The sequence below is a fragment of the Equus przewalskii genome, chromosome 1, assembly GCF_037783145.1.
Source record: "Equus przewalskii isolate Varuska chromosome 1, EquPr2, whole genome shotgun sequence".
In the NCBI taxonomy this organism is placed as follows: Eukaryota; Metazoa; Chordata; class Mammalia; order Perissodactyla; family Equidae; genus Equus; species Equus przewalskii.
This window is the reverse complement of record NC_091831.1, coordinates 147,207,157-147,230,438: the sequence shown is the minus strand read 5'-3', so window position 1 is coordinate 147,230,438 and position 23,282 is coordinate 147,207,157. Positions and strand designations below refer to the sequence as shown.

General features: G+C 54.5%; 2 protein-coding genes across 3 annotated transcripts in view; both read right to left on the bottom strand.

Annotated features, from left to right (window-relative positions):
- Nucleotides 1–15,016, bottom strand: part of SPTBN5 (spectrin beta, non-erythrocytic 5) — a 55,050-nt gene extending 40,034 nt beyond the window's left edge. The window contains 8 exon segments of the mRNA XM_070624871.1: nucleotides 654–1,285; nucleotides 2,106–2,334; nucleotides 2,871–3,028; nucleotides 5,110–5,226; nucleotides 7,940–8,107; nucleotides 8,347–8,456; nucleotides 8,459–8,821; nucleotides 14,878–15,016. Of these exon segments, the coding sequence (XP_070480972.1) occupies nucleotides 654–1,285; nucleotides 2,106–2,334; nucleotides 2,871–3,028; nucleotides 5,110–5,226; nucleotides 7,940–8,107; nucleotides 8,347–8,456; nucleotides 8,459–8,821; nucleotides 14,878–15,016 (1,916 nt within the window).
- The window catches only part of EHD4 (EH domain containing 4), a 76,711-nt gene continuing 65,467 nt past the window's right edge, over nucleotides 12,039–23,282 (bottom strand). For both annotated transcript variants that reach the window (XM_070583368.1, XM_070583373.1), the window contains exon 6: nucleotides 12,039–16,107. In XM_070583368.1, coding sequence (XP_070439469.1) covers nucleotides 15,580–16,107 — 528 coding nt within the window. In that variant the 3' untranslated portion in view covers nucleotides 12,039–15,579. The remainder of the gene's footprint in view (nucleotides 16,108–23,282) is intronic.

Genomic DNA, 23,282 nt, shown 5'->3' with positions numbered 1-23,282 from the left:
ATTTTTATCACTGTCTCACACACTGTATATTTTTCTTATCTGTCTGTTTTCCTTAGTAGTGTGTGAGCTCCATGAGGGGAGGGATTTTTATTTGACCTCTTCACTGCGCAATCTCTAGCACCTAGAACCTTGCTTGGGTTGTAGTAGACACTCAATAAATGCTTGTTTAGTGAATGAATTAATAAGAAAGGACAGTGCTTTACCAAAAGGGATGAATTATGGGCGGTGGAATTGCAGACATCAGTGGGAGCTAGATCTTCTTATTTCTTTATTTTTATTTTTTTGGTGAGGAAGATTGGCCCTGAGCTGTTGTCTGTTGCCAGTCTTCCTCTTTTTGCCTGAGGAAGATTGTCCCTGAGCTAACATCCATGCCAGCCTTCCTCTATTTTGTATGTGGGACACTGCCACAGTGTGGCTTGATGAGCAATGTGTAGATCCATGCCTGGGATCTGAACCTATGAATCCTGGGTCTCCAAAGTGGAGCATGTGAACTTAACCACTATGCCACTGGGCTGGTCCTATCTTTTTAAGTGGAACCCTGAAACCATAAATCACCCCTCTCCTCTGTGGCAAGGAATGGGCATGTGTCAAATAGGGCTATGCTAGGAAGGCCTTAGCCTATATTGAAGACAGTTCATGTGCCCGAAGCTCACCTGCGGGCTATATCTGCCCAGCTGTGGTACTGTTCCTGCTGGAGGATGTCCGCGAGCTCCGCTAGGGCCTGGAAGCGCCCCTCCTGGGGCAGGATGCTGGCTTCCAGCATGCCCAGCCTCTGGGCAGCCACCTCCACTATGGCCGGGCTGGCTGGTGGGGCTGTGGCTTGGCCCAGCACGTGCTCTATATCTGTCAGGAAGCTCTCCCGGAGGGCCGCCTTGCACTGGAAGCGCCGGGCCAGGGTTTCCAGCCGCTCTAGCTGCAGGAGCCTCTGCTGCAGGGCCTGGCTCCGAGAGGCCTCTGCCTGCTCCAGGCCTGCCCAGCACTGGGACAGCTCCACAGGGCCCAGGCCCTCCTGAGGCAGGAACGGCCTGCGGTTCTGGGCTCTGAGTGCTGTCTGCAGCCGGAAGAGCAGGGCCTCCGTGGCCCCTCGCTGCTGCAGCCGCGGTGGCTTCTCCTGGGTGCGGAAGGAGGCAAAGGCCACCAGTAGCTGGCGCATGGCAGGCAGGGAGTCTGGGAAATCCCGCGCCTCCAGCTGCACCTGCTTCTCTGCAATCCAGCATAGCAGGTCGGCCACCAGGTGCTCGTACTGGGTCTGCAGCTCCTCTGTCTCCTGGAGCTGAAGCAGGATCTGGAGGGGGCATGCGAAGGGATCAGGGTGGCACCCGGGGCAGGCCCTGGAATGGAGGCATGCCCCTTTTGGATGCTGAGTGCCAGCCAGGGGTGCCCAGGTGGGTGGTATCTCCTTCCTTCACTGAGGATGCACTAAACTGGGGGTCCTCCCAGCCCCCAGAGAAGCGGGACTGCCTGCATTGCATACTCAGACCTGAGAGTGTGGGGCTCCCGCCCTGCCTTGTTCCATCTTGTACCCATTTGGCCTCACCCCTGGGGGTGCTATTTTTCTTTTTCTGAGCCTTCTGTCCCTTCCCTGAGGCCCCCACACCCCTAAAGCAGCTCAGAGCCCTTGGCCTGGATCATCTCCTGCAAAGAGACACCAACCCTGAGAACAGTCCTCCCTGGCCTCAGCCTCTGCCATCGTGTCCAGAGAATAAGAAAGGCCCCCCAAAACATGGACTCGGCCCAGCAGAACTGCTTCTGTGCTTGTCCTTGCAGAGTCCGGCTCTCTGAGCCTCTTATCCTATTAGGAGCTTAACAGCCTAGGAGCAGAGGGGGATGGGGCCTGGGAGGGACGGGAGGGGCTGTCGCTCACCTGGCTTTCCCTGTGTGCCAGGCGCCATGCTGGGCACTTTTCTTGAACACTCATAGCAGCCTCTGTTACCCAGGCATTATCGTCTCCATTTTACAGTTGGAGCACAGTAAAGTTAGGCAACGTGGCCAAAGCCACACAGCTAGGAAGTGGCAGAGGCAGGCTTCAAACCCAGGCGTGTCTGACTCTAGAGCTCATGCTTGCCCCCACCTCTCCTCGATGCCCCCTTCCCTTTGTGCCCAACCTTCGCGAGCCTTCTCTGGACAGTCTGCCCCTGGTGCAGGCGGGAGAAGTGGTGGTAGTAGAGGGAGACGTAGGTCATGATGGAACGCTCGTCAGGCTGCAGGGCCGCCACGTCCTCGGGGTCCAGCAGCTGAGCGATGCCCAGCTCCTGCTCAGCCACGCGGAAAGCGAAGTCCAGGTTGTGCATTGGGCGGTCAGCACGCAGGGAGCCGTAGTCAAGCAGGTCTGGCCTGGACAGAGAACAGGCAGTGCTCTTCACCAGAACAAGTTACCGCTCGGGTTTAAGTGGACGTGTTAAAGGGGCAGACACGTCCTATTGGTCATTCACACCTTCTCGTACGTTAGTTTCCCCCTGACAGTTATCTGAGGCGCTGGCTGTAGGTATAGGGCCCTGGGATAATTTGGCTCAGGGGCGAGGCTCGTGGGCAGGGGGAGAAGCTCTAAAAGGGCCGGTACTTGCTCGGGAGAGGACCAAGAATAGCATCAGGGACACAGGACATGAGAAAGGCAGGGGTCAAAGGCAAACCTGGTCAATTCCGTGGAATTTCCCAGGAAAGCGGGGAGGGGTAGTCATAGTCCAGGCCTTAGCCATCAGCCCTCTCTATTTCTGTGCCCAGGGCACAGGGGCCAGAAGGATGTAGGAGAATGGGCAGGTTGAAGACCCAAGCCCTGGAGCAGTTGGCTCAGTGGCGGAGGCCCCAGGAGGAAGGCTGACAGGCCAGGTCAGGGCTGGGAGGGCACTGGGCCCCCTCTCCCTCACGCTCACCTGTGGGCATGGATGAGGGCACTGAAGCCGAGCCCGTCACTCCAGCTGCGGGAGAAGTCGGTGATGCTGACGTTGGCATAGCAGGCTGTCTTCCGCTGGCACCAGACCAGCAGAGCTTCCTTGGCAGACAGCAGGGCTGCGCTGGCCCCGAACTCCTCCTGGAAGGGACAGGTGGGGAGGAGGCAGAGCCTGAGGCAGTGGGAGAGGCAGGCTGGGCGCAGTTGTAATCCTGTTCCCCACACCTGGAGGCGGGTGTGGACCACTCTTTTCAGAGCATCTGATTTTATTCGATTTCATTCGTGGTGGGCTGTGATTGGGGGTGAGAAAAATTGTCCTTCCAAAGAAGCGGGGCACCTGAAAGCTGTCGCCTCTGAGCACCCGGCTTTGAGTCACAACAGCAGTGGTAGCTCCCGTTTCTCTAGCCCTTCTGATGGCCCAGGTGTTGTGCTAACCGACCCTGGGCTGCACAGAATTGAGGCTGAGTTTCATTAACCGGCTTCTGTCACCGAAGGCTTTCTGCCATCCAGGATCTGGGCCCATACGCATGGCTCTCCACGCCTCACAGCCATAGGAGGGAGGCACGATTAGTATTTATATTCTAAGGATCATACAACGAGATGCAAGAGGAGAGATTAGGAAGCAGCCCAGGGTTCCGCAGCCAATAGGGGAGGGTCTCGCTTGACCCAGGACCGTCTGACAGAGAGCCCACTTCTGAGTGGTGAGCCCACCTGCCCACCACCTCAACAGCTCACTCGGCTGCCTGAGGGCAGAGCCCTGGGAAATGGCCATCTCTACCTGGTTCCGATCCCCTCCCCCACAGCACGTGCCTCTCATTGATAACTTTCTTTGCTCTGCCACTCTTGGCATCCACCTGCCCCGCCCCTGCCCTCTTTCTTCCACTCAGTGCTTCTTTCCCTCCTCCTTCCTTCCTTCTCCTGCTTCCCTGCCCTCCCCTCAGGGGCACTCTCCTTCCATCCACTCCCTTCCTCACCCCTCACACGCCAAAGCCCCCCCTCGCCTCTCTCCTCTCCCTCGCTTCCTCTTTTTTTCTCCCCCTTTCCATCAATTTCTGTTTATAAACTCAAAATGTCAAAACACAGTAGACTGCATTTCCTCCCCTGGCCTTTGGGCCCCGAGCGTGGGTAGGAAGGACACGTGGGCAGAAGTGCAGGGGGAGGGGGACAGGAGCTGGGCTCTGTCACAGCAAGGCCACTGATAACCTGAGCGGCCGGCCGCCTGGCAGACAGGAACCAGGAGAGATTCTGGAGATGAGCACGTGAGGGAGCAGGGTCAGATATGGCTGAGTTTTGCAGGGAGCAGGGCCGGAGTTGGCTGAGGACAAGCAGAGCCAGCAGGGCGGATGGTGGCCCGTCAGAGGATGATGCAGACCTGCTGCTCCCAAGGGAAGGGGCGGCAGGGCACTTGGAACTGGCTTAGGGGCCGGGGGAGGGGAACCAGGCTTTCTGGAAGGGCTTGAGGTCAGCTAGGGATTCTTCCACCTGTTCATTCACCACAGAGGTGCTAGGCTCTGGGGACAGCCAGGCAAGGGCCCTGCTCTGCTGGGGCTCACATCACACCGTGAGTTCCAAGGGGCCTCCTGGATTTGAGCCAAGTCTATGGCCTCTTTTCATTAAGGCTTCATTCTCCAGGTTGGTTTTCCTAACCTTCTGGACTCGAGTTTTAGTGGTGTCTTGGAAACTATGAAACTATTAAGATTGATAAATATGAGGACTTTGTGTTTTCACTCTTTCTGATCCAGTTGTGGGAAAAGGAGAGGTAGAATGGAGGAAGATGAGGGACCATCTCTTTGGTCGTCAGGACACTGGGGGTTTGGAAAGCTGCAGGGCTGGGACTCCCTCTGTATGTTCCGTTTCCCCCAACGGCCCGTGAGAGTGTGATGGAAGTTATAGGGTTTCGGTGCCAGGGAGGCAGCAACAAGTTGGGAGTGAAAGGCAGGTCACAGGCAGTCGCCTTGACCCCTCACTAGTGAAAGGCTTGTCCCAGATGGGGTGTGAAGCCCATGAACCTAGTTCTCACTTCAGCATATTACAATCTCTCAGACATTCTGAGCTCTTTGCCCATGGTTGAAGAGTGAATATTGATTGTGTGGATGCCACGGATCTGCTCTGGGGATCATAACAGTCGGGTGGACAGCTCTGTCCCCAGGGGCCTGAGGTGAGGCCAGGGCTGGGCTGGGCTGGGCTGGGCTGCATGCTGGGTGCTGGGGGCTGAGACATACCCTGTCCAGGGAGATGTGGGAAATCTGGAAACGCAGAATGATGACCCAGATGAGTCCCAGGATAAGCGTCTGGTCTCCGTCCACGATGTTCTCTGGCCCAATGAGGGGAATTGGCACCTGTGGGCACAGTTGGCTTGGCTCAGCCATGAAGCCCATGAGCCAGAGAAGACTCAGAGTAACCAAAAGTCCAGGGGGCCGTTTTTCAGATGGGAGGGTCCTGGAATCCATCCTGCCCTAGGAGGTCCCCGAGGGAGCAGCAGGCAGGGCACAAGGCCAGGCAAGTGAAGGCTTTCTAAGTGGTTGGGACTTTGACTCCAGGCCCATCTGGGCAAAGCCCCAACCTGGTGAACTGGCTGGACCACTGGAGTGGGAGAACCTCCTGTACGTGAGCTACAGGTAAACCCAGGCCGAGATCAATGGTTCAACTACAGGGGTTGGAAATGAGGGGTCATAACAGTCAATGTATGAGCTCAACAGCAATAGCAACTGTGCCTCCACCTCACAGGGCATCTCAGAGTCTCCACGGAGTGCTTGGGTCCCTGGCTCACACCTGAATCTCAAGCTTCCTCACCAGTGTTTCCGCTCCTGTTAAAAATTCAGATTCCCAGGCCACACCCACTCAGACTCTCTTGGGCCAGGGCCTACGAATTTGCATTTGGACAAACACCTTGGGTGGTTCCTGTGTGCACTAATGTTGAGAACCTACTGCCCTAGATCTTGCTGCTTAGACAGGGAGGAGGAGCAGATCAAGGGGAAAAAAACCAGAATAAACATAGAAGCTGCAATGGCCTGGGCCCCTTCACCCTCTGGCTCCATCTTCCTCTCCTGGATCACATGGCCAGGGCGCCTGGGATTCTTGTAGTCCCTGAGATTCTAAGCACAAGCCTTGGGGCCTTTGCACTGACTGCCCCTGCCGTCTGAAAATAATGCTCCCCCAGACAGACACACGGCTACTTCCTTGAAGTCTTTACTCAAATGCCACTTTCTCAGTGAGGCCTACCCTGCCACCCTATTTAAAATCAAAACCCAAGGGCTGTTCCTCCTGTCCGAACACACTCCCTTCAACCCCTCACCCTGCTCGGGTGGGGATGTTGGTTTAGTCCTTGCTGTCTCCCAAGCACCTAGTAGAGTGTCAGCATGTAGTGGGTAATTGATAAATATGCACTAAATGAAGAGAGAAAGGGAGAGAGACTCCATCAGACCTGGCGGGAAACTGGCTTCAGCCACCCGCCAGCCTGGAGGGAGGGGCTGCATCCCCGGGAACTCCCCGTGGGTACACTGTCGTATCCACCTGGTCTCTGAAGGGCCTACCCCCTGCTCTGCCCTCCTCTCCTGGCACCTGAGCCCTTCTGCATTCGACTCAGCTTGGAGTCAGAGCATCTGGTCGGTGGGGTGTTAGAGTCTGCTGCCGCCAGCTCTTGAGAGCTGATCTTCCCAGCTTTGTATCAACGCCACTGAAATCAGCAAATGCTACGAACCAGGGCTTTTAGTGCCCCCTCCCCAACTCCCCAAGAGCTGGTTGTTAAACATTTACCAGCACACCACTGATCTGGGTTCAAATAAACTGTGTGCCCTGAAACTGCAGGCCCCTTGAAGTCAGGTCTGGGCTTGGCTGACTGCGGTCCCCGGAGCCTGGCGCGGAGCACCTAGCACATGGCAAGGTCTCCAGAAATGAGTGCATCCCACATTCTATTTATTAACGGTGCTTTGGGGCAGGGGGGGGTAATCATTTGACCACAGCTGCCTTATATGTATAGTGGAGACGAGGCTGTCACCTTTACAGGCTATGTATCAGTGCCATGCTGTGTATCAAAGCTCGAGGGGAGCTACAGAGCCTCTGACAAGGGCCACGGGGCTCACGCCCTTCCCCAGTCCCCGGAGTGGAGGTGGCTGGCTCACAGGCCATTGTCCCCAGAACCAAGTAGGGCCTGGCATTCTGTGGCTGGTGGCTTTCTGCTCTTCTGTGTGCTCGGGGACCACAGTGTTCCTGTCCTTTGCTTTGGTTTCTTACCTCCCTGGCCACCCTCCAGCATATCAGCACCCAGGGCTCTGACTGTGACCTCCATTCCAGGACATGAGTGACCGGCACACACACAGTCAGGCTCAGCCCAGCCAGTTCCAGGTCGGTGACTTCCCAGCCTCCAGGAACAGCCACCTCCCGGCTTCAGTACCTGAGGCCAGGAGAGCTGTGGCTTCCCAGTTCCCGGTTCTCAGTATAAATGACCTATGCACAGCCCCCTGACACTGGGCACAAGGGTCCCTCCGTGTCCCTCGAGCTCTTGCCTCCTTTTAGTGACTCTTTCTTTGGCTCGTCTCTTTCTCTCAGGGTCCCTCCTGTTGGCTGAGCCCCTCCCTGCTATCTGGTCCAGCTTCTCCAAGGCAGAGCCTGTGTCTCTTCCCTCCACTGCCTGGCTCAGTGTCCGGGCTCTTCCCGAGTCCTACCCTCAGCCTGCCTCCCACAGCCCCGCATCTGGACTCTGCTGGCCAGTTGACCATGGGTCTTGCCTGGTAAATAATTTCCTTATTTATGAAAAGGGAAGGTTAAGAGTCAGTCCTTCAGCTTCGAACCCTGCGATTCTCTCATCACTGTCAATGGCGTATTTCAGTCCCACCCGCCAGGAATGATGGCTGTTCCTGCTTCAAGCTGGGAGAACCGTGCAAGGAAGGGCTTTGCTTCCTGGCCCCCAGTATCCCAGCTGCTGCTTCTGAATTCAGGCTCCAGAGCTTCTGCTCTGCCTTGTGGCCAGCCAAGGAAAGATGATCTAGTGGTCCAGCCTGCCCCCGCTGCCCGCCCCAGCACCAGGCCCAGAGCCCTCTCCCCAGTGCCCACCTTGGCCCTGAGGAAGGCCAGAGCTCGGCTGCTGTTCTCTAGGAAGTGCACGCGCATGCGGCCCCGGCTAGGGGGCGGCAGGGCCTCCCCGGAGATGAGCTCCAGCAGGCGCAGAAGGTGGATGCCATCGGCCAGCTCCGTGTACAAGTTCTGGATTTTGATGCCAACCTGGGAGGGAATCGGGGAAGGCACAGGGTCAGCCCAGCCTCACCTGTCTGCCCCATCCCAGGATATGAGGGGCAGAGCCCAGAGCAGCTGCCTTGAGGAGGGAACGTTGGCTTTAGCTGTGCTTTAGGGTCGAGAGAAACCTTAGTGGATGACCTCACAGTCAGCCCCCCAGGGTCCACTGGCCAGGGAGCTGTGGGCATGGTACAGGTGGGCTGTGGTGCACACCCAGCTACACTTACCCGGCCGTGCTGGAAGATGTTGTTGATCCAGTTGGTGAAAGTCTTCTCCTGCACCCGCATGTGCCGTGCCTGCAGCTTGCGAACGTGGCCCACCTCGTACGCAGAGTCCATGGCGGGACTGGACCAGGAGAGCCGTCCCTGGCCCCCTGCTTCAGGTGTCCTTTAGCCCCAAGGAGCTGCTGGGGATTATGGGGCTGACCAGCCAGCAGGCCTGCAGCCCTCTGGGGACTAGGGACCACAAGACGTTTCCCTAAGCTGGAGATGTTGGGGCGGGGGGAGTATGGATACGGATGACTCCCTGGGAGAGGTGTGCCTCTGCCAGGGGTAAGGGGGCCCCTCCCTGCCAGACTGTCCCCACATTTGGTGGAGGATCGAAGCTTGGAGCCTAGCCAGGTAAGGTTCTGGGGCTCTGGCTGATGCCCTGTGCTTGAATGTCCCAGGGACCCTTTCACCCCACCCCACTTTCCAGATTCTTCTTCTTAGATCTCTGGATCGGCAGCTGCTTCTTGGGATGAATAGGGCAGGTGGAAGGAGAACAGGAAACGGCTCACCTTGGTGATGTCCAGGCCTGGGGAGGAGACCCGGCTGGACAGACGGAAATAGCAGATAGCAGGGGCTGTGTGGGGAGGAGAGGCTAAGGCCGAGGCCGGAGCTGGGGCTACGCCATGGTCCTCCTCTTTAGCAAGCAGGGCCGGGATGACGGCACACAGAAGGCATTGTCCTCCCACCTGCCGCAGGGCGTGGCCCAGACTGGGAGGGGGCGGCTCAAGAATGCTGTAGACATTGCTCCAGGATCTCCTCCATCATCATCCCCCAACGTCAGCCGGGGGTCCTGGCTCCCAAGACGCAGAGGACCATGGGATGGCCTTGAGTTGGCTCTGGGTGGGAGTACTGTGGGGGGCTGCGGTCTGGGTTAAAGGCACCTCTGGTCAGAAGCTTCTGCAACCCTGCAGGCCCTCTTTGTGAACACCTGCAGGGGCGGGGATGGAGGGAGCATGTTGGGCCGTGGCCCTGTCGTCTTCTCCTGGGGAACACCCCATAGACAGAGGGGAATCAACACACCCTGTGCTTGGCTTTCCAGGCCCCCCTGACAGAAATGCATCCAACCTAGCCCAGGACAGGAAGGTGCATGCCTCCTCATGCCTGGGGGCTACTTCCTGAAGGGGGCTCCCCCTGGGAAGGGATAACCTGGTGCCGCAGAAGCTGTGGAAATGACAAAGTCAGAGACACAATGTTCACCTTTGGGGGCTCCACAGAGAGGCACCCAGGCCCTGTGCTCCCGCGGAGCCGGCTGGGCCCGGGCTTGGGGGCAGGGGCTGCGGAGGGGGCCAGCAGGCTCCTCTCTGTCCCTCCACGAGCAACTTTAAGCTACATGCCAGAGAGAGCGAGTTCTAACTCAGGTGGTGTCACAGAACGACCTGGCTCAACTCAGGGTAGCAGTCACTGGGTTGCAGTGTGTGTCTGTGTCTGTGTCTGCAGTGTGGGTCGATCCATCCGGCAGCCCCAGGGGCTCTGAGAGGAGACGCAACACTCTTCATCGGGGGGTCCTCGACAGTCGAAGCCAGTGAGGGGAGCAGCGGCCGCAGCCTGCCCTCGAGAGCTGGGCAGGAGGAACCACACCTGATCCCCAGGCGGGGGCTCAGAGTGAGGGGCACGGTGCTCTTGGGGTGGGGCAGCTCCCCTGTGTCTGTTGTCCTCTCCCTGCGAGGTCCCTCCTGCCACTGTCTTCCCGATGCTTGGGATGAGCCCGAGCCTCCTCCTTGCTTGCAGTCCCAGATCCAGTCAGCTGCCAGTGGCTGCCGCTGTGTGTCCCCAGCGCTCCACGGTCCACCCTCCCACCCTGTCTATGCTCACCGCCCCTGCAGATTCTTGGCTTTTCCTGCTCTCTCTCCCCTCCCCACACAGCCCCTGCTATCTGCCATTTCCGTCAGTCCAGCCGGGTCTCCTCCCCAGGCCCAGATAACACCAAGGTGAGTGGTTTCCTTTTTTCCTTCCACCTGCCCTGTTCATCCCAAGACGCAGCTGCCAATCTGCTGCCAGAGATCTGAGAAGAAGAATCTGGCTCATCACCGGTCCCCAGCTCATCATCCTGCCTGCTCCTCAGCTACACACGGTCCTCAGACTTACCTCCCAGAGCACAACTCTGCTCACGCCTATGAAGACACCCCATTGCCTGGACAGGACCAGAGCTTTCCTGCCCAGACCTGGGCTCAGCTGTTCCCTCTCTCAGCTTAGAATGCCCCTTCTGCTCCCCAGTGCCCACATTCTTCTATCCTATCCGCCCCAGTTAAAATCCTGCTTCTTCTAGGAAGTCCCCTCTCCTGCCCCCGTAAGCTTGTTTCTCCTCCTATTAAGACCCTTGCCCCAGGCATCTTGTGTGATGTGGCCACCAGAGGACAGGATGGAGCTGCAGGACGCTTTGCACAGAGATCTCAACAGAGGTTGTTTCATTTGAGGTTGTTGAGTGGGGCTTGGAAGTGCTTTTCTTCCTTCTTAGCTCAACTGTAGCTAAAGCCATTGCACACGCTGAAAGGACCTGCTCCTCTTTTGCAGTAACTGATTGCAGCCCCTGCTGAAATCCCCATTGGTCAGTACATAGTTTTGGATTATGTACATTGTCAGTAACTGAAATCTCAAGTCAAATGGGTTTAAACAACATAAAGGGAATGCATTGACCCATGTAACTGAAAAGTCTGGCAGGAGGAGGACTTTAGGTAAGGTTTGATCCAGCAGCTCAAATGATACCACCTGGATTCCCTCTGCCTTTCTCAATGCCTCCTTCATCTTCATCTTCCTCAGGGTGGTTGCTGTCAGTCTAACCTCACTCCCCTACTCCCAGCAGCTCTGGACACTCCCCTCAATGTTGTTTATACTGTTGCACCAATAGACTCACTTCTTTCCACTGCATGGTTCTGAGAGGAGAGAACATCTCTCTCAAGAGTTGGAACAGAAGTCTGAGGGGCCTGGCTCTCATAGGCTTGAATTGAGCTACATGTCCATTCCTGAACCAATTTCTGTGACCAGGGGGATGAAATACTCTAATTGGCTTAAGCCAATTAGGACCCACCCTAGAAAAAGATGGGGGTCTATCTCACCCAAACCTCAAGGCTTAGACTGAGGATGGGAAAGCAGGGAGTGCTCTGCAAAGTAAATTCCAGGTGTGGAATGCCAAAAGGGCAGATGTGCGCTAGTGGGAAAAACCTGGATGTCTGCTATGGGTGGTCCACACCTGTGATGTGTGGCAAGAGGCAGGGGCAGTGGTAGCCAGCCTGGGGGCTCCACCTTAGCAGGACTGCACCTTCAGATGCATGGGCCTGCCCGAACACTGGAGAGAGGACGTCACGGTGGGCTGGTCTCCTTGGAGAGTGCTCAGTGATGCCCTGTCCCTGCCTCAGAAGGGTCCACCTCCATGGCCCCCTCCAGTCTTAGCTTCCAGTCACTCTGAGTTGGGACCTGAGCCTCCCTGGGGGCCTGCTCCCGGACCTGGCCTCTGCCCCCAGCTGATGGAGCTGCTTTCCTGTTAAAGAAGCCACCCAGAGAGGACACAGGACGGGTAGTGGGTCACAGGGACGGCACACAGAAGGGGCGCACCCTCCCTGACTCCTCTGCTTCATTCAGAATGGATCCAAGGGACCCCCGCTCCACTCCTGAGACAGCTGGCACGCAGTCACTGGAAACCAGAGCCGATGGGGTGAAGGTCTGATTTTTCCAGAAGTTTATTGATCAGTAGACTGCATCCTGTTTGTTTGACACTTCAAAACAAGATTACAAAAAAATAGAAGCACTGTGTATTAACCGCATCGGCTAATTGACATGTAATCTGATACACTCTGAAATTAGACCCACGTTTATCTGAATAAACTCAGTGGTTATCTGTCCTAAGAATGTTCTTCTGCCACACTCCCTGGAGGAAATCAACAGTGCCTCTGCGAAACGCTCTCCCCATCTTCAAGGCAAGGTGCCGAGGGCATTATGACAGAGTGTAAGGTGCAAAGTGGACAGGTCCACCTGGGGCTGTCAGGCCATGACTCTGGTGGTGAAACCCCACCCTGGGCGCTGGACTCCAGTATAGGACTTTCCCGGTGTGGTGGGCGGGGCTCCTTAGGAGACCCAGCGGACAGCAGAAAGGGCTGTGGTCAGGGCAGTGGGGCCAGGGCTTTGCCGAGGCCTCTCCTGCAGGCTGGTAATGGGGGCGGGGGCAGTGTTAGGGGAGAGCAGGAGGCATTTTGCTTCTCCTTGCATGCTCTCTGGCCCACCTGGACACTGAGTCCCATGACACAGAATCCAGCTCCTCCAGCCCACCATCCTGTGGGAGGAACATTGCCCCAAATCCAAAGGTGCTATTGCTGTGTAACATGTCCCAAAGAGAACCCAGCCCCGCCCTGAAGAAGCGAGAGCCAACTGAATGAACGGCCTCCCCATGGAAGAGTGACCCCGTCCTGGGCCATGCAAGCGCGCAGCAAGGAAAGAGTCCACATCCCAGGCCGGGCTGGGGCATGAGGCCGAGGCAGGCTGGACGGCTGCGTGGGACCCTGGAGCTAGGGCTTCGGCAGGTCTTAGGGCGACATTTCCTTACAGGTAGGTTCAAGAGGGCCTCATTACCAGGCTGACAACTAGGAAGACGACTCTGGGAGAAGTAGGCTGAAGTTTTCATTTTTCTCCCCTAAACTCAAGGCTGCAGAAGTTTGTGTCATGCCATACATGTGCTGTGTAGAAAATAGATTCAAGATCCTTAGCTTTTCTCCTGTGGAACCATGGAGAGCATGAAGATAGTTTCACAGAGCTAGAGTTCATCTACTTCCACCCTCCTGCCCATCCGTAAACACTCTGGGGAAGGGCACTTTGAAAACTGGGGTGTAAGGGGCAACATGGCCGGTCAAGGGGAACAGCTCCGAGAGGGCTCGGCCACCCCACTGCGGGGGGACAAGGTGGGGGTGCTATGGACACAGACCCAAGGAACTCTGTGTGGGTCCTGGGAAGATACGGGTCCTCACTTGGCCGCCATCCCTCATAATATTTTCCAGCGTTTTTCTTTCCAATCAACTTTTCATGATGAATGACTTCATGTCGTAAGAGAAGAAATTAAGAAAAATGGACACATGACTTTTTTTTCTTCCCCCCAGCAGGGAAAGGATTCAGCTGCCAGACATTCTCCCACCTGAGGGCATGGGGGTAGGGGTCACACCATGAGAGGTTTCCTTCCACGTAGAAACCAGAAACAGTCTGCTGGCCCTCTAAGACAGCTTTCCTACGTCTCTACGTAGACAAAACTTGGCCATATCTACATAGACACACGTTGACAAGTGTCAAAAATACATACTCATGTGATATACGTATGTGTATATATTTATCTTTATATATGACAATTGATGTTTATAAATGACTATTGAGTTAAGGGAACAAGATAATTCTGAATGGAAAACCAGCTACCTTGGCATCTCTAAACCTTTGGACAAATGAACTCTCTTCTCTATTTGCCCTGCGGTGGACTTCACTGTGCAGTCATCAGGCGTTCACAGAACTATCTGCTCATATTACAGTACTGGAATTACAAACGTCTTTTTTCTATGTGTCTAATTAATTTAAAAGTGCTTATTAAGATTAAAAACCATATTATGCATTTACTTCTCTTAAAATGACTTAGAAAGTGAGCTTGGGAGGGTGAGGGCTGGCATCTGGATAACTGCTTCTCTAAAAGAAAAATCTTCCCTAAGTCTGCACTTCTGACCCTGATGTCACAGGGGACATCAGAAAAAAAAAATATGTAGTTTTGGAAGGCCCAGGTGGACCTGTTCTGGTTTCATTCATTTCTGATGCCGCAGGGCCCCATGCCATCAGCTGTCATCCTTTTGTCTTTTATTGCATAAATACTGGTGAAAGGCATGTGCATCCCCAAGCTGGAGCCCACACGTCAGGGAGGGTGGCAGTGACCATCAGCCCCTCCACTAGACCCAGGCACTTGAGCGAGCAGTCCAGAGAGGTTTACATGGGGGAAGACCCTCCCTCAGGAGCCAGTGTCCAGGTACGTCCCCAAATCCTGCCTTGCGATGGGCATTCATGATACCAACTGCACAGCCTTTCGAAGAAAAGGTTTTATATGAAATAGTCTATCCCGTTTCTGTATAAAGGCTTTTATGTAAGAAAAAAACTGGACATAATAAAAATGCCTATTTTTTATAAAAATAGTGTCTAATGCTTGTAGACTGATGTTTTCTACCTGACAGCCCGGGGCAGGCTGGCCTCTCTTTCCCCTTTGTGTCCACAGGCCCAGGACACAGCACACACCAAGACGTGTTTTTGCTTAATTTAAATCCTGCCGTCAACCAAGGAGACCTAGGGACAGGGAACTGCACTAACTGAGGCCTGAGGAGAGCCACGTCTTCTCCTTACTGTCATTAAGTATGATACATAGACGTTGCTACATAGTATTGGACAGGCCAGTAAGAAAAGCTAATCTTCAGACTTCAACATGACTTGAATACTAGAAATCTTGCCAGGGGTTAATAAAGGCTGTGAGTTCCAAATTCCTACCCGCATACAACTTTGCTGGGCGGGCCCGGGTCAGGGGGCCCTGGGAGGGCTGGTCAGGGGGTGCTGGGACAGTGGCTGTTGCTGGCTGGGCGGCGTGTTCTGCTGGAGGCTGCAGAAGGGACGGGGGGCACCCAGACATCGCGCCTCCTCCTTTCAAACCTGGGGCAGCAGTCTCCTTCTCTTTGGCAGAGTTTGGACAGAACAGAAACCCTCTCTGCTCTGTTTTTTTCCACTCTGACTATAGCAGGAAACAAATAAGATCATCTTTGCTCCCTCCCAGTGCCCTCTGAGGGACAGAGAGGTTCACGATGATGAGTGGTCCAGGGAAGCCCAGCAGCCTCGGCTGCCCCAGCAGAGCCCCCAGCTCGCTCCCCGTGGCTCTGGGATTCCACAAAGCCCACCTCCCCATCTGCACCTCCCCGGACATCTCAGTACTCTTTGGTTAATTTCTCTTTCTTCTCAACCCTTCAATCTCCTTATCCAGCCCCTCTCTCCAATATTATAATAGAAACTCAGGAAATTTTAGAGGTGAAAGGACCTCATCTAGTGTCCAGTGTCTGCCCTCCCCATTCTACAGATGGGGAAATGGAGGCACAGAGAGGGCAGTGCCTTGCCCAGGGTCACTCAGTGAGTCAACGGCAGTGTGGGCCTCAGGCCCAGGTCCCCCACTTCCCACCCCCCACCCCGTGTGCGGCCTGCCCCTCAGGGCAGGGACTTCCTGTGAGAGGGAGGCACGAGGTGGGGGGGCAGGCTGTTGGGCAGCTCGTAGCCGTCGAGCTTGATCTTGATGAGGTGCTTGGCCAGTGCGAACTCCTCCTCGTCCAGCATGCCATCACAGTCACAGTCGGCCAGCTTCCAGATCTTGCCCAGGACGCTGTTGGGCAGCTTGGAGGTCACCATCTCCTTCTTGGCGTTGACGCCCGATATCTTGCCATTGATGGGCGACAGGGTGTAGAAGAGCTCGTCGTAGATGGGCTTGTCTTTGGCCACCACCCACTCCTCCTCGTCGGCGCCCTCCTTGGCGCCCTCCCCGTAGCCTTGGTTGAAGGGGCCCTCGGCGGTGCCGTCGAAGGCACCGCCCTGCACGAGCTGCGTGGGCATGCTCATCTCCTCCTGGCTGATGAGGCTCATCAGGGACGAGATCTTGTTGCTCAGCATGTTGTCCACGGCCTCGATCAGCTTGGGCTTCAGCGAGTGGAATTTGGTGAAGTCGTAGTTCTCAAGCTGTTCCTGCAAAAGGAGAGACCACAGACTTGGTCAAGGCCCTCCTGTCGGGAAGTGAACAGAGAGAGGGATAGCTGGACGGAGATGAATTCTCCCTTAAAGGGGACATCTCAGACCCTGGGCTGTCCCAGAGCTCCCTCTTTAGTGGGGTCTCCACATCCAAACTCGCCAGATACAGGAGTGGCTTTTGGGACCAGAAACAAGACACCTGGGATGCAACGTTTTCTTCCAGGAGCTGATCTCTGCTGGCGGCAGCATGAGGGGCAGCAATCCTCTAGGGCTTGGAGACAGCTGCCTTCATCCTGCCTTTTTTTAGAGCTCTAGAGATTTAGTATTTTATCTTTTAAGGTGATTTTACAACATATTTCAGTTGATCTTCACAACAATGATAGGAATAAGGAAGGGCAGGTACTAATAACCCCGTTTTACAGAAAGCACTTGAGGCGTCCTGGTGGAGTCAAGACTAGAGATCATGTAACCTGCCCTTGACTAGTGCTCTTTGTGCCGTAACGTGAAGCTGTGACAGAGGGACTTACCTAGGTAAAACAATTATTGAAGGACATTGTTTTGGGATCAGTTAAAAAAATGTAGTTTAGGGTACAAATAAGTAAAAGTTGAAACTGGTAAGGGGGAGAGGAGTAGGAATGGGGAGAGCGAGTATAAATCCAGCCAATAGGGCTGTGTCACTAGCCAGGTCCAGGCAGGTCTTGGCTCCACCTCCCAGGAGACCTGGCCCGTTGGCAGATAGGGCTGCAGGACCTCAGGCTTGGAAGATGGCTCCAGGAGACACAGCAATAGCCTGGTTGGGACAGGAGCCAACTGTAGAGGCCACAGAGGCTCTGTGGAAACAGTCCTTCCTTCCTACGTTGGTTCTCCTTGGTTACTCATCCATGCATCTTCCATCCATCCATATAGTCATCCATCTAGCCATCCATCCATCTATCCATCCTTCGTCCATCCATCTTCATCCATCCATCCACCCAACATTTATTGGTCATTTGTTTTGTGCCAGGCCCTGTTCTGGGGCTTGGGGATATAAACAAGAAAAGCCGTGGCCTCTGCCCTCAGGGAGGTTATGTCATAATAAAGGAAGGACTTTCTAGTTTTTTAGTTCCTGTCTACCTTCAAAAAGGGCTTGACTTAGCTTACAGTGAAAAAATAACATGAAACAGAAGAAAGTCAGGAGAAAAGGAAAAGCCAAGTAATTAAAAGCAAGAAGGAGTGACTCCTCACATCAGACTACTCAGGTGAGAAAAGCCACTGCTCCTCAGCTGTCCCGGCTGGGGTCCCTAGCGGTCACACCCCTCGCTGAGGGAGAAACCACCTGGTCATCGCGAGAGACAAGCTTTCTCTGGCCCTGAATTGTGGGGGTCACCTGGGGCTCTTTAAGCAGGGCCTCATTGAAAAATGTCTTCAACAGCAGTTTTGCCAAATAAATGCAGAAAATTCCAGGTGCAGCAGTTTTTACATGGACTCTCTGTGAAGTATATTTCTGTTCGGACAATCCTAGATGGCCAGAGAGGGACCAGCCAGGCTTGCAATTTCCTGGAGATGTCTCAGGGAGGGTCGAGGAAAAGAGGTTTCATATATCCCTCAGACCTGACTGTTTTGGACAGAAGTAATGCGACAGGCAGTTGGGAAAAAAGAAAACTTTATGCTGCCATAAATATCACACTTTTATTGTAAAAATCTGGGAAAAAAGTGGTAAACAAAAATAAAAATCTTAAATCACTTGTAATACCCTCACCTAGCAATAACCTCTGCTGACATTTTTTGGCATACATTTCTAGCATTTTTTTTTTTTTTTTGAGGAAGATTAGCCCTGAGCTAACATCTGCTGCCGAGCCTCCTCTTTTTGCTGAGGAAGACTGGCCCTGAGCTAACATCTGTGCCCATCTTCCTCTACTTTACATGTGGGACGCCTACCACAGCATGGCTCGCCAAGCCGCGCCATGTCCACACCCGGGATCCGAACCGGCGAACCCCAGGCCAACGAAGTGGAATGTGCGCACTTAACTGCTGCACCACCAGGCTGGCCCCTCTGGCTATTTTTATAAACACACACACACTTTAACTGAAATAAGGCCACATTGTTTAATAACTTGCATTTTTAAGAAATAAGGTATATCTTTCTGTGACATTAATTTTTATACAGCCTTATTTTTGATAGCTACATAGTACTGCACTCTATTTACTCTGTCCCATGTAGTTGGACACTTAGCTTGTTCTCAACAGAGAATCAAAATTGTGGTCTCTAGGGTGTACTGGCAGGGCAGATGTTCTGTGCTATTATTTAGAAGTGGAGCCCTGAGCTTTAAATGGTGGAGGGGACAGAGCTGAAAGCTAACCAGCCTGACATCTCTCTAGAGAGGCACCTCCAACACTCTTCTCAGTAGGAAACTCTGCGGCTGTCAAACCATGCTGGGCTGGGCCAACACCCAGCATGCAGCTCGCACTCAGCTCGGACGGCTCGGGTAGCGCAGGCCTGGTTTCTAAAGTGCATTCCGGTCTGTGTGTCTTCCATCCTCACTCACAGACCACAGGCACCTGCACATCCCCCAACATCAGCACCAAACAATGCTGCCAACACTTTGGGCTCCTGCTGCCAACATCTCAGTCAGCTAAGGGAACTGAGAAGAGAAAGCTCAGGAGGCGGAGGGCAGGCAGCCTACACAAAAATCCGAGTGCTGTTGGGGTAAACAAGTCTGGATTCCCCTGGGTGCATGAACACCTACCCTATTTCCTCATGAAGGAGCCCGAGCTCTGAGCACACACAGGGCCCCTGTGTCTGGCCAAGTGGATGAATGAGGGCGGTGCCCGCCCAAACTTTCCACCCTGTGCAGGGGACGTGGCTTCAGACTGCAAACCTCTGGAAAACTGGCAAGAGGAAATGGGCACATATTTGTAGGGGTGGACAGGAAGGAGCAGAGCCATTCCCGCCCCAGAGGCACTTGGGAAATAAGCCCTACACTCTGATCCCTGGGGTACCCGCCTCCCAAGGGCTCACAGGGAGTATGGGATACAAGGTAAACCACTGCCATCTCTGCCCCTCACAGGGTGACTCCAGAACAGAAGTCTTATTATTGGGATGAATACTCACTGGGGAATTTAAAGATTTCCTGTCAGCAATTATATCCGTCAGAGCCACCAAGCCCCAGATTCTGGAACTGCTCCTTCACCACAGCCTCCAGCCCAGCCGCCCGGGACTGTCCCTTGCCCACTTACTGCCAACATTCTCCAGAAGTAGTTTCAAATCCACGGGAGGGTTTGAGCAGATGGGGATGGCTCTGCTGCCCTCTGCTGTTGAAAAGCTGCCAACTCATCAGCTGTGGGGGCCAAATTGTCCGAGCAGGAGGACACCTAAGTCAGCAATCAAGGTGGCCTCGCCAGGGCTCGCCTCAATCTCCAGTACAGACACATCCGTGCAGTAAATTAGATTCCCTCCCCAGAGCGTGCAGGGCAGGCGCAGGCAGATTCACTAGCAGGTTGTGGGCCTCTCCCTGCACCAGCCAAAAGCCTTCAAAAGACACCTGGCTGATTGCTGTGGCTAAGAGGTGCCCTGGTCACCTTGGTCCACGAGAGCTCAGCAAAAGAGAGACTTAAGGCTGGCATCAGTGAGCTCTCCGAGTGACCCTGAGATGTACAAAGATCATAATAAAGTCATCGCTAAGCATATGCCCCCACGGCTGTCCCAGACACAGTCGATAGGAGGTTGAAGGCCTGTGTTGGAGGGGATGTCAGATGCTCATCGGACTCAGGGATGACAGAGGCCCTGACCCACACCATGATCCCCCCAAAGCTTCCTGGGTGACAGCAAACCAGCCTGAAGCATCAGATGCCAGTAAGCAGCCCTCCAGACTCCAGGCATGCCATGTTAAGCGGGCATTCCCTGAGGGACTGGGGTGGTGTGATCAGGGTCTGGCCGGCTTCCCAAGGAAGAATCCTCTTCCAGCTTCCAGGGGTCTGCTCGGGAAACCGCTGGTCAATAAGCCCTGTGGGAGTCAGGGCTGGGTCAGGGTCTCAGAAACTCACTGCCCTAGAGCCTGCTATGATACAAACATACACTCGCTTGTTAATTAACTCGCTAACGCCTCCTTATTGAGCACCTGCGACACCCCAGGTGCTGGGGATACGGCCGTGAACAGGACCTGGGTCACCGGTCTCATGGAACCACAGCCTAAAACAGGAGAGAGACACTAAATAGTAGACACTGAATACGTTAATTAATTAATTACACTAAAGCACAACAGTGCTGTGTCATAACATGGAGCACACGTCCCAACAAGGGGCTTTGCTGCCAAAACTTCACTGCCAGCCACAGCCATAGTGGCAGAGACCGTGACCCTAAATGGATGCTCCACAGGGCCAAGGGTTTTTATTTTTGTTATTGGTTCATTTTTGCTCATGGACTTCTTCCAGGGGCCTAGAACAGTGCCTGGCCATAGAAGGATTAATTGATATTTCTTAGATGAATGAATAAATGAATACAGGGCCACGGGCCACCTGTCAGGTGGGACTCCTCGCTCCCAGCCCTAGGGTGCTCAGGGGTCTGTGAAGGTGCTGAGGCACCAGGGGTGGGGCCTGACCCACAGGGTTCTCAATGAAGGTTTGGGCCCTTCCTGTATCATCCAGTTAAACGGGCCGTGGCTGCACCTGAGGTGAGGGGGCACACAGCTTCCTTGTTTTCTTCCCCAGGGACTGACCCTCTGTCCCAGCTCTGAGAGGCCTGGATGTCCTCTGACCCAGCCAGGCGGAGGCTAACGTGGCCACGAGCAGCTCTGGTCGCAGAGTTGGCTCCCTATGTTATGGGGTTCACCTGGGGACGGGCCAGTGAAGCCCTGAAAGGGAGGGTGCAGTGGCCCCCTGATGGGCTAGGTGGTGCCTCAGTTCTCGGGAGCCCCATCTCTTTGTGGACGGGTCACCGTGGTAGCCTCTTTAGGCTAATGAGCCACAGAAGCCCCATTAGGCCCTAGTGTGCATTGTGTATTTATTCATAGCTTTCATTTCAGTCGAGAAACCCATTTCCCTTCAAAAATATCTGAAGGATGCAAGGAAACAGTTGTCTTTCAGTTTGGTCATGGGGTGCAGGCCACAACCGAGGGTGTGAAAGTGGAGCCTGCTCAGGAAGGCCACTCCAAGAGGCCCCAGGAGCCTGCAAACGCACTGTCTCGTGACTACAATAAAAACCCCGATTCATTCTCTGAGGATGCGAATACCTATTTCTAGAAGAAAAAGATGTTTCTGTATTTATTTTGAAGCCAATTAAATCGCATTTGACCAGATCATACATCCCAGATGCAGGCACCCTGAGCCCTGCCATCAAGATGGTAAGTGTAACCCACTCCTGTCTGAGTGTCTCCTTTCCATAAGGCTTACATTAACAACACCCTCAGGATGGAAGCTTCCCCTCCTGCAGCCGCTCGATCCTTGCCTCCACTGCTTGACCCTTCTTCCTCCTCCTCCTCCTCCTCCTCTCCCCTCCTGAGGCAGGCAGGCAGCTCACAGGCCCGGCCTCCCAGCTGCGTATTTTAAGTTGAACTCTCCGTTCAGTGCCGTCTCTCTCTGGGGCTCAAAGCAGAAGGCCGTCACCCGTCTCCAGGGTGCAGCCAGGCTGCAGGCCTGCTTGGTCCAGCCTACATAGTATTCTTTGGAAGTTTGAGCCAAAATTTGAAAACCAGGTGACTTTACGTACAAATCCAGATTTCCAGCTTCTGGGGAACCATTCAGGCCCACGGTCCCAAAGGGCAGCGGCCACTGGCAGGGCAGGACTTCTCACCGAGGTGGGGCCTGCCCTCCCCTGTCTGCACCCCACCCCCGCCGTCTGCCCCCACAAGTTCCCATTGCACTCGCAGAATTGTTTTCTTCCTGGAAGAGACTATTGGAACCCACATCTCTATCACAGGTCAGAGAATAAGGTGGTCAGAGAGGGCGGCATGGTTTCTCTTCGCGTGGCCTGCCTGTTCACGCTACCAGCTGCTGGCTGCAGGCATCTGAGTTGATGTTGCCTGCTTTCCAGAGAGGACTGTGGCCTCCAGTGCAGCTGGCTTCTTGCACTGGACAAGAAAGTGGTCAGTCTGGCCCTGGAAGGAGCCAGGTGGAATGGCCTCGCTCGGGAAGACATGGTCAGTATGGCTATGGGCATCTAACACCACTGTAGCGGGGTGGACACCCTGGTCAGGCCAAAGCAGCTGAATGCAGCACCCAATCGGGCTCATCTGAGGCTGCCCGACACAGCTCAGGGAGACCCTGAAATCAGGCCAAAGGCTGCCCAATGCTGACCTCTAAGCAAAATCCTCAGTGAGCACAGCTTGCTGTGTCCGGCAAAGTCCAGCCATGTCCACAAACCCCCATCCCTCTGTCTGGGCCCCTGAGCCTGCAGCAGCAACGCTGCCTGAGCACATAATCCCACAGCGCTTGGCAGCGCTGGGCAGGGCTGGCTTGAGGAGACCGCCTGAGGTGACCTTCAAGGTCCCTCTCAGCTCTAATTCCCTTAAGGTTCCGGGATTCTGCAGAACAGGTGTCGCCTCAACGTCAAATCAACCTTGAACATAGTCTGAGAGGGCTGCTCATCTGACTTTTTCATGTGAGCTTGATATCGACCCTGATATCAGTTTCCCCACATTAAACTCAGCATATATGGGGTTAAAACCAAAACACTCATTCCCTGCTTACTCTCTGGCTTCCTGGCTCCAGAATCCACTATCCTCCATGGAGACAGACACCGCCAAGGACAAGCACCTGGACTATCTCCTCCCGCAAAGAGATACGGGCTGGTGGGAAAGCGGCTGACCAGCAAGGTCATGAGTTCCCACCTCTCTGCAAGTGTCTCAAGGCCAAAGACAGGCTGGTGGGAAAGCTCTGACCAGCAAGGCCATATGCTTCCCCTCCCCTACCTCAAGCCCCAAATAAAAACCCTTCCTTTTAGCTTTTTGGGGAGTTTGGGATTTCAGCGTTAGCTGCCCTCTCTCCTTGCTCAGCACTGTGCAGAAATAAAGTTCCTACTTTCTTCCACCACCCCCGGTGTCAGAGATTGGCTTGCTGTGCAATGGGTGAGCAAACTCACTTCAGGTTTGGTAACAAGCTTAATCTACTTCTGGAAATGTGTCCCTTTTTGCTTAAATGTTTTGGGAGGCAGGCAATTTCTCCTTTATTCACAGGAGCCTATGATCACGGATCAGCAT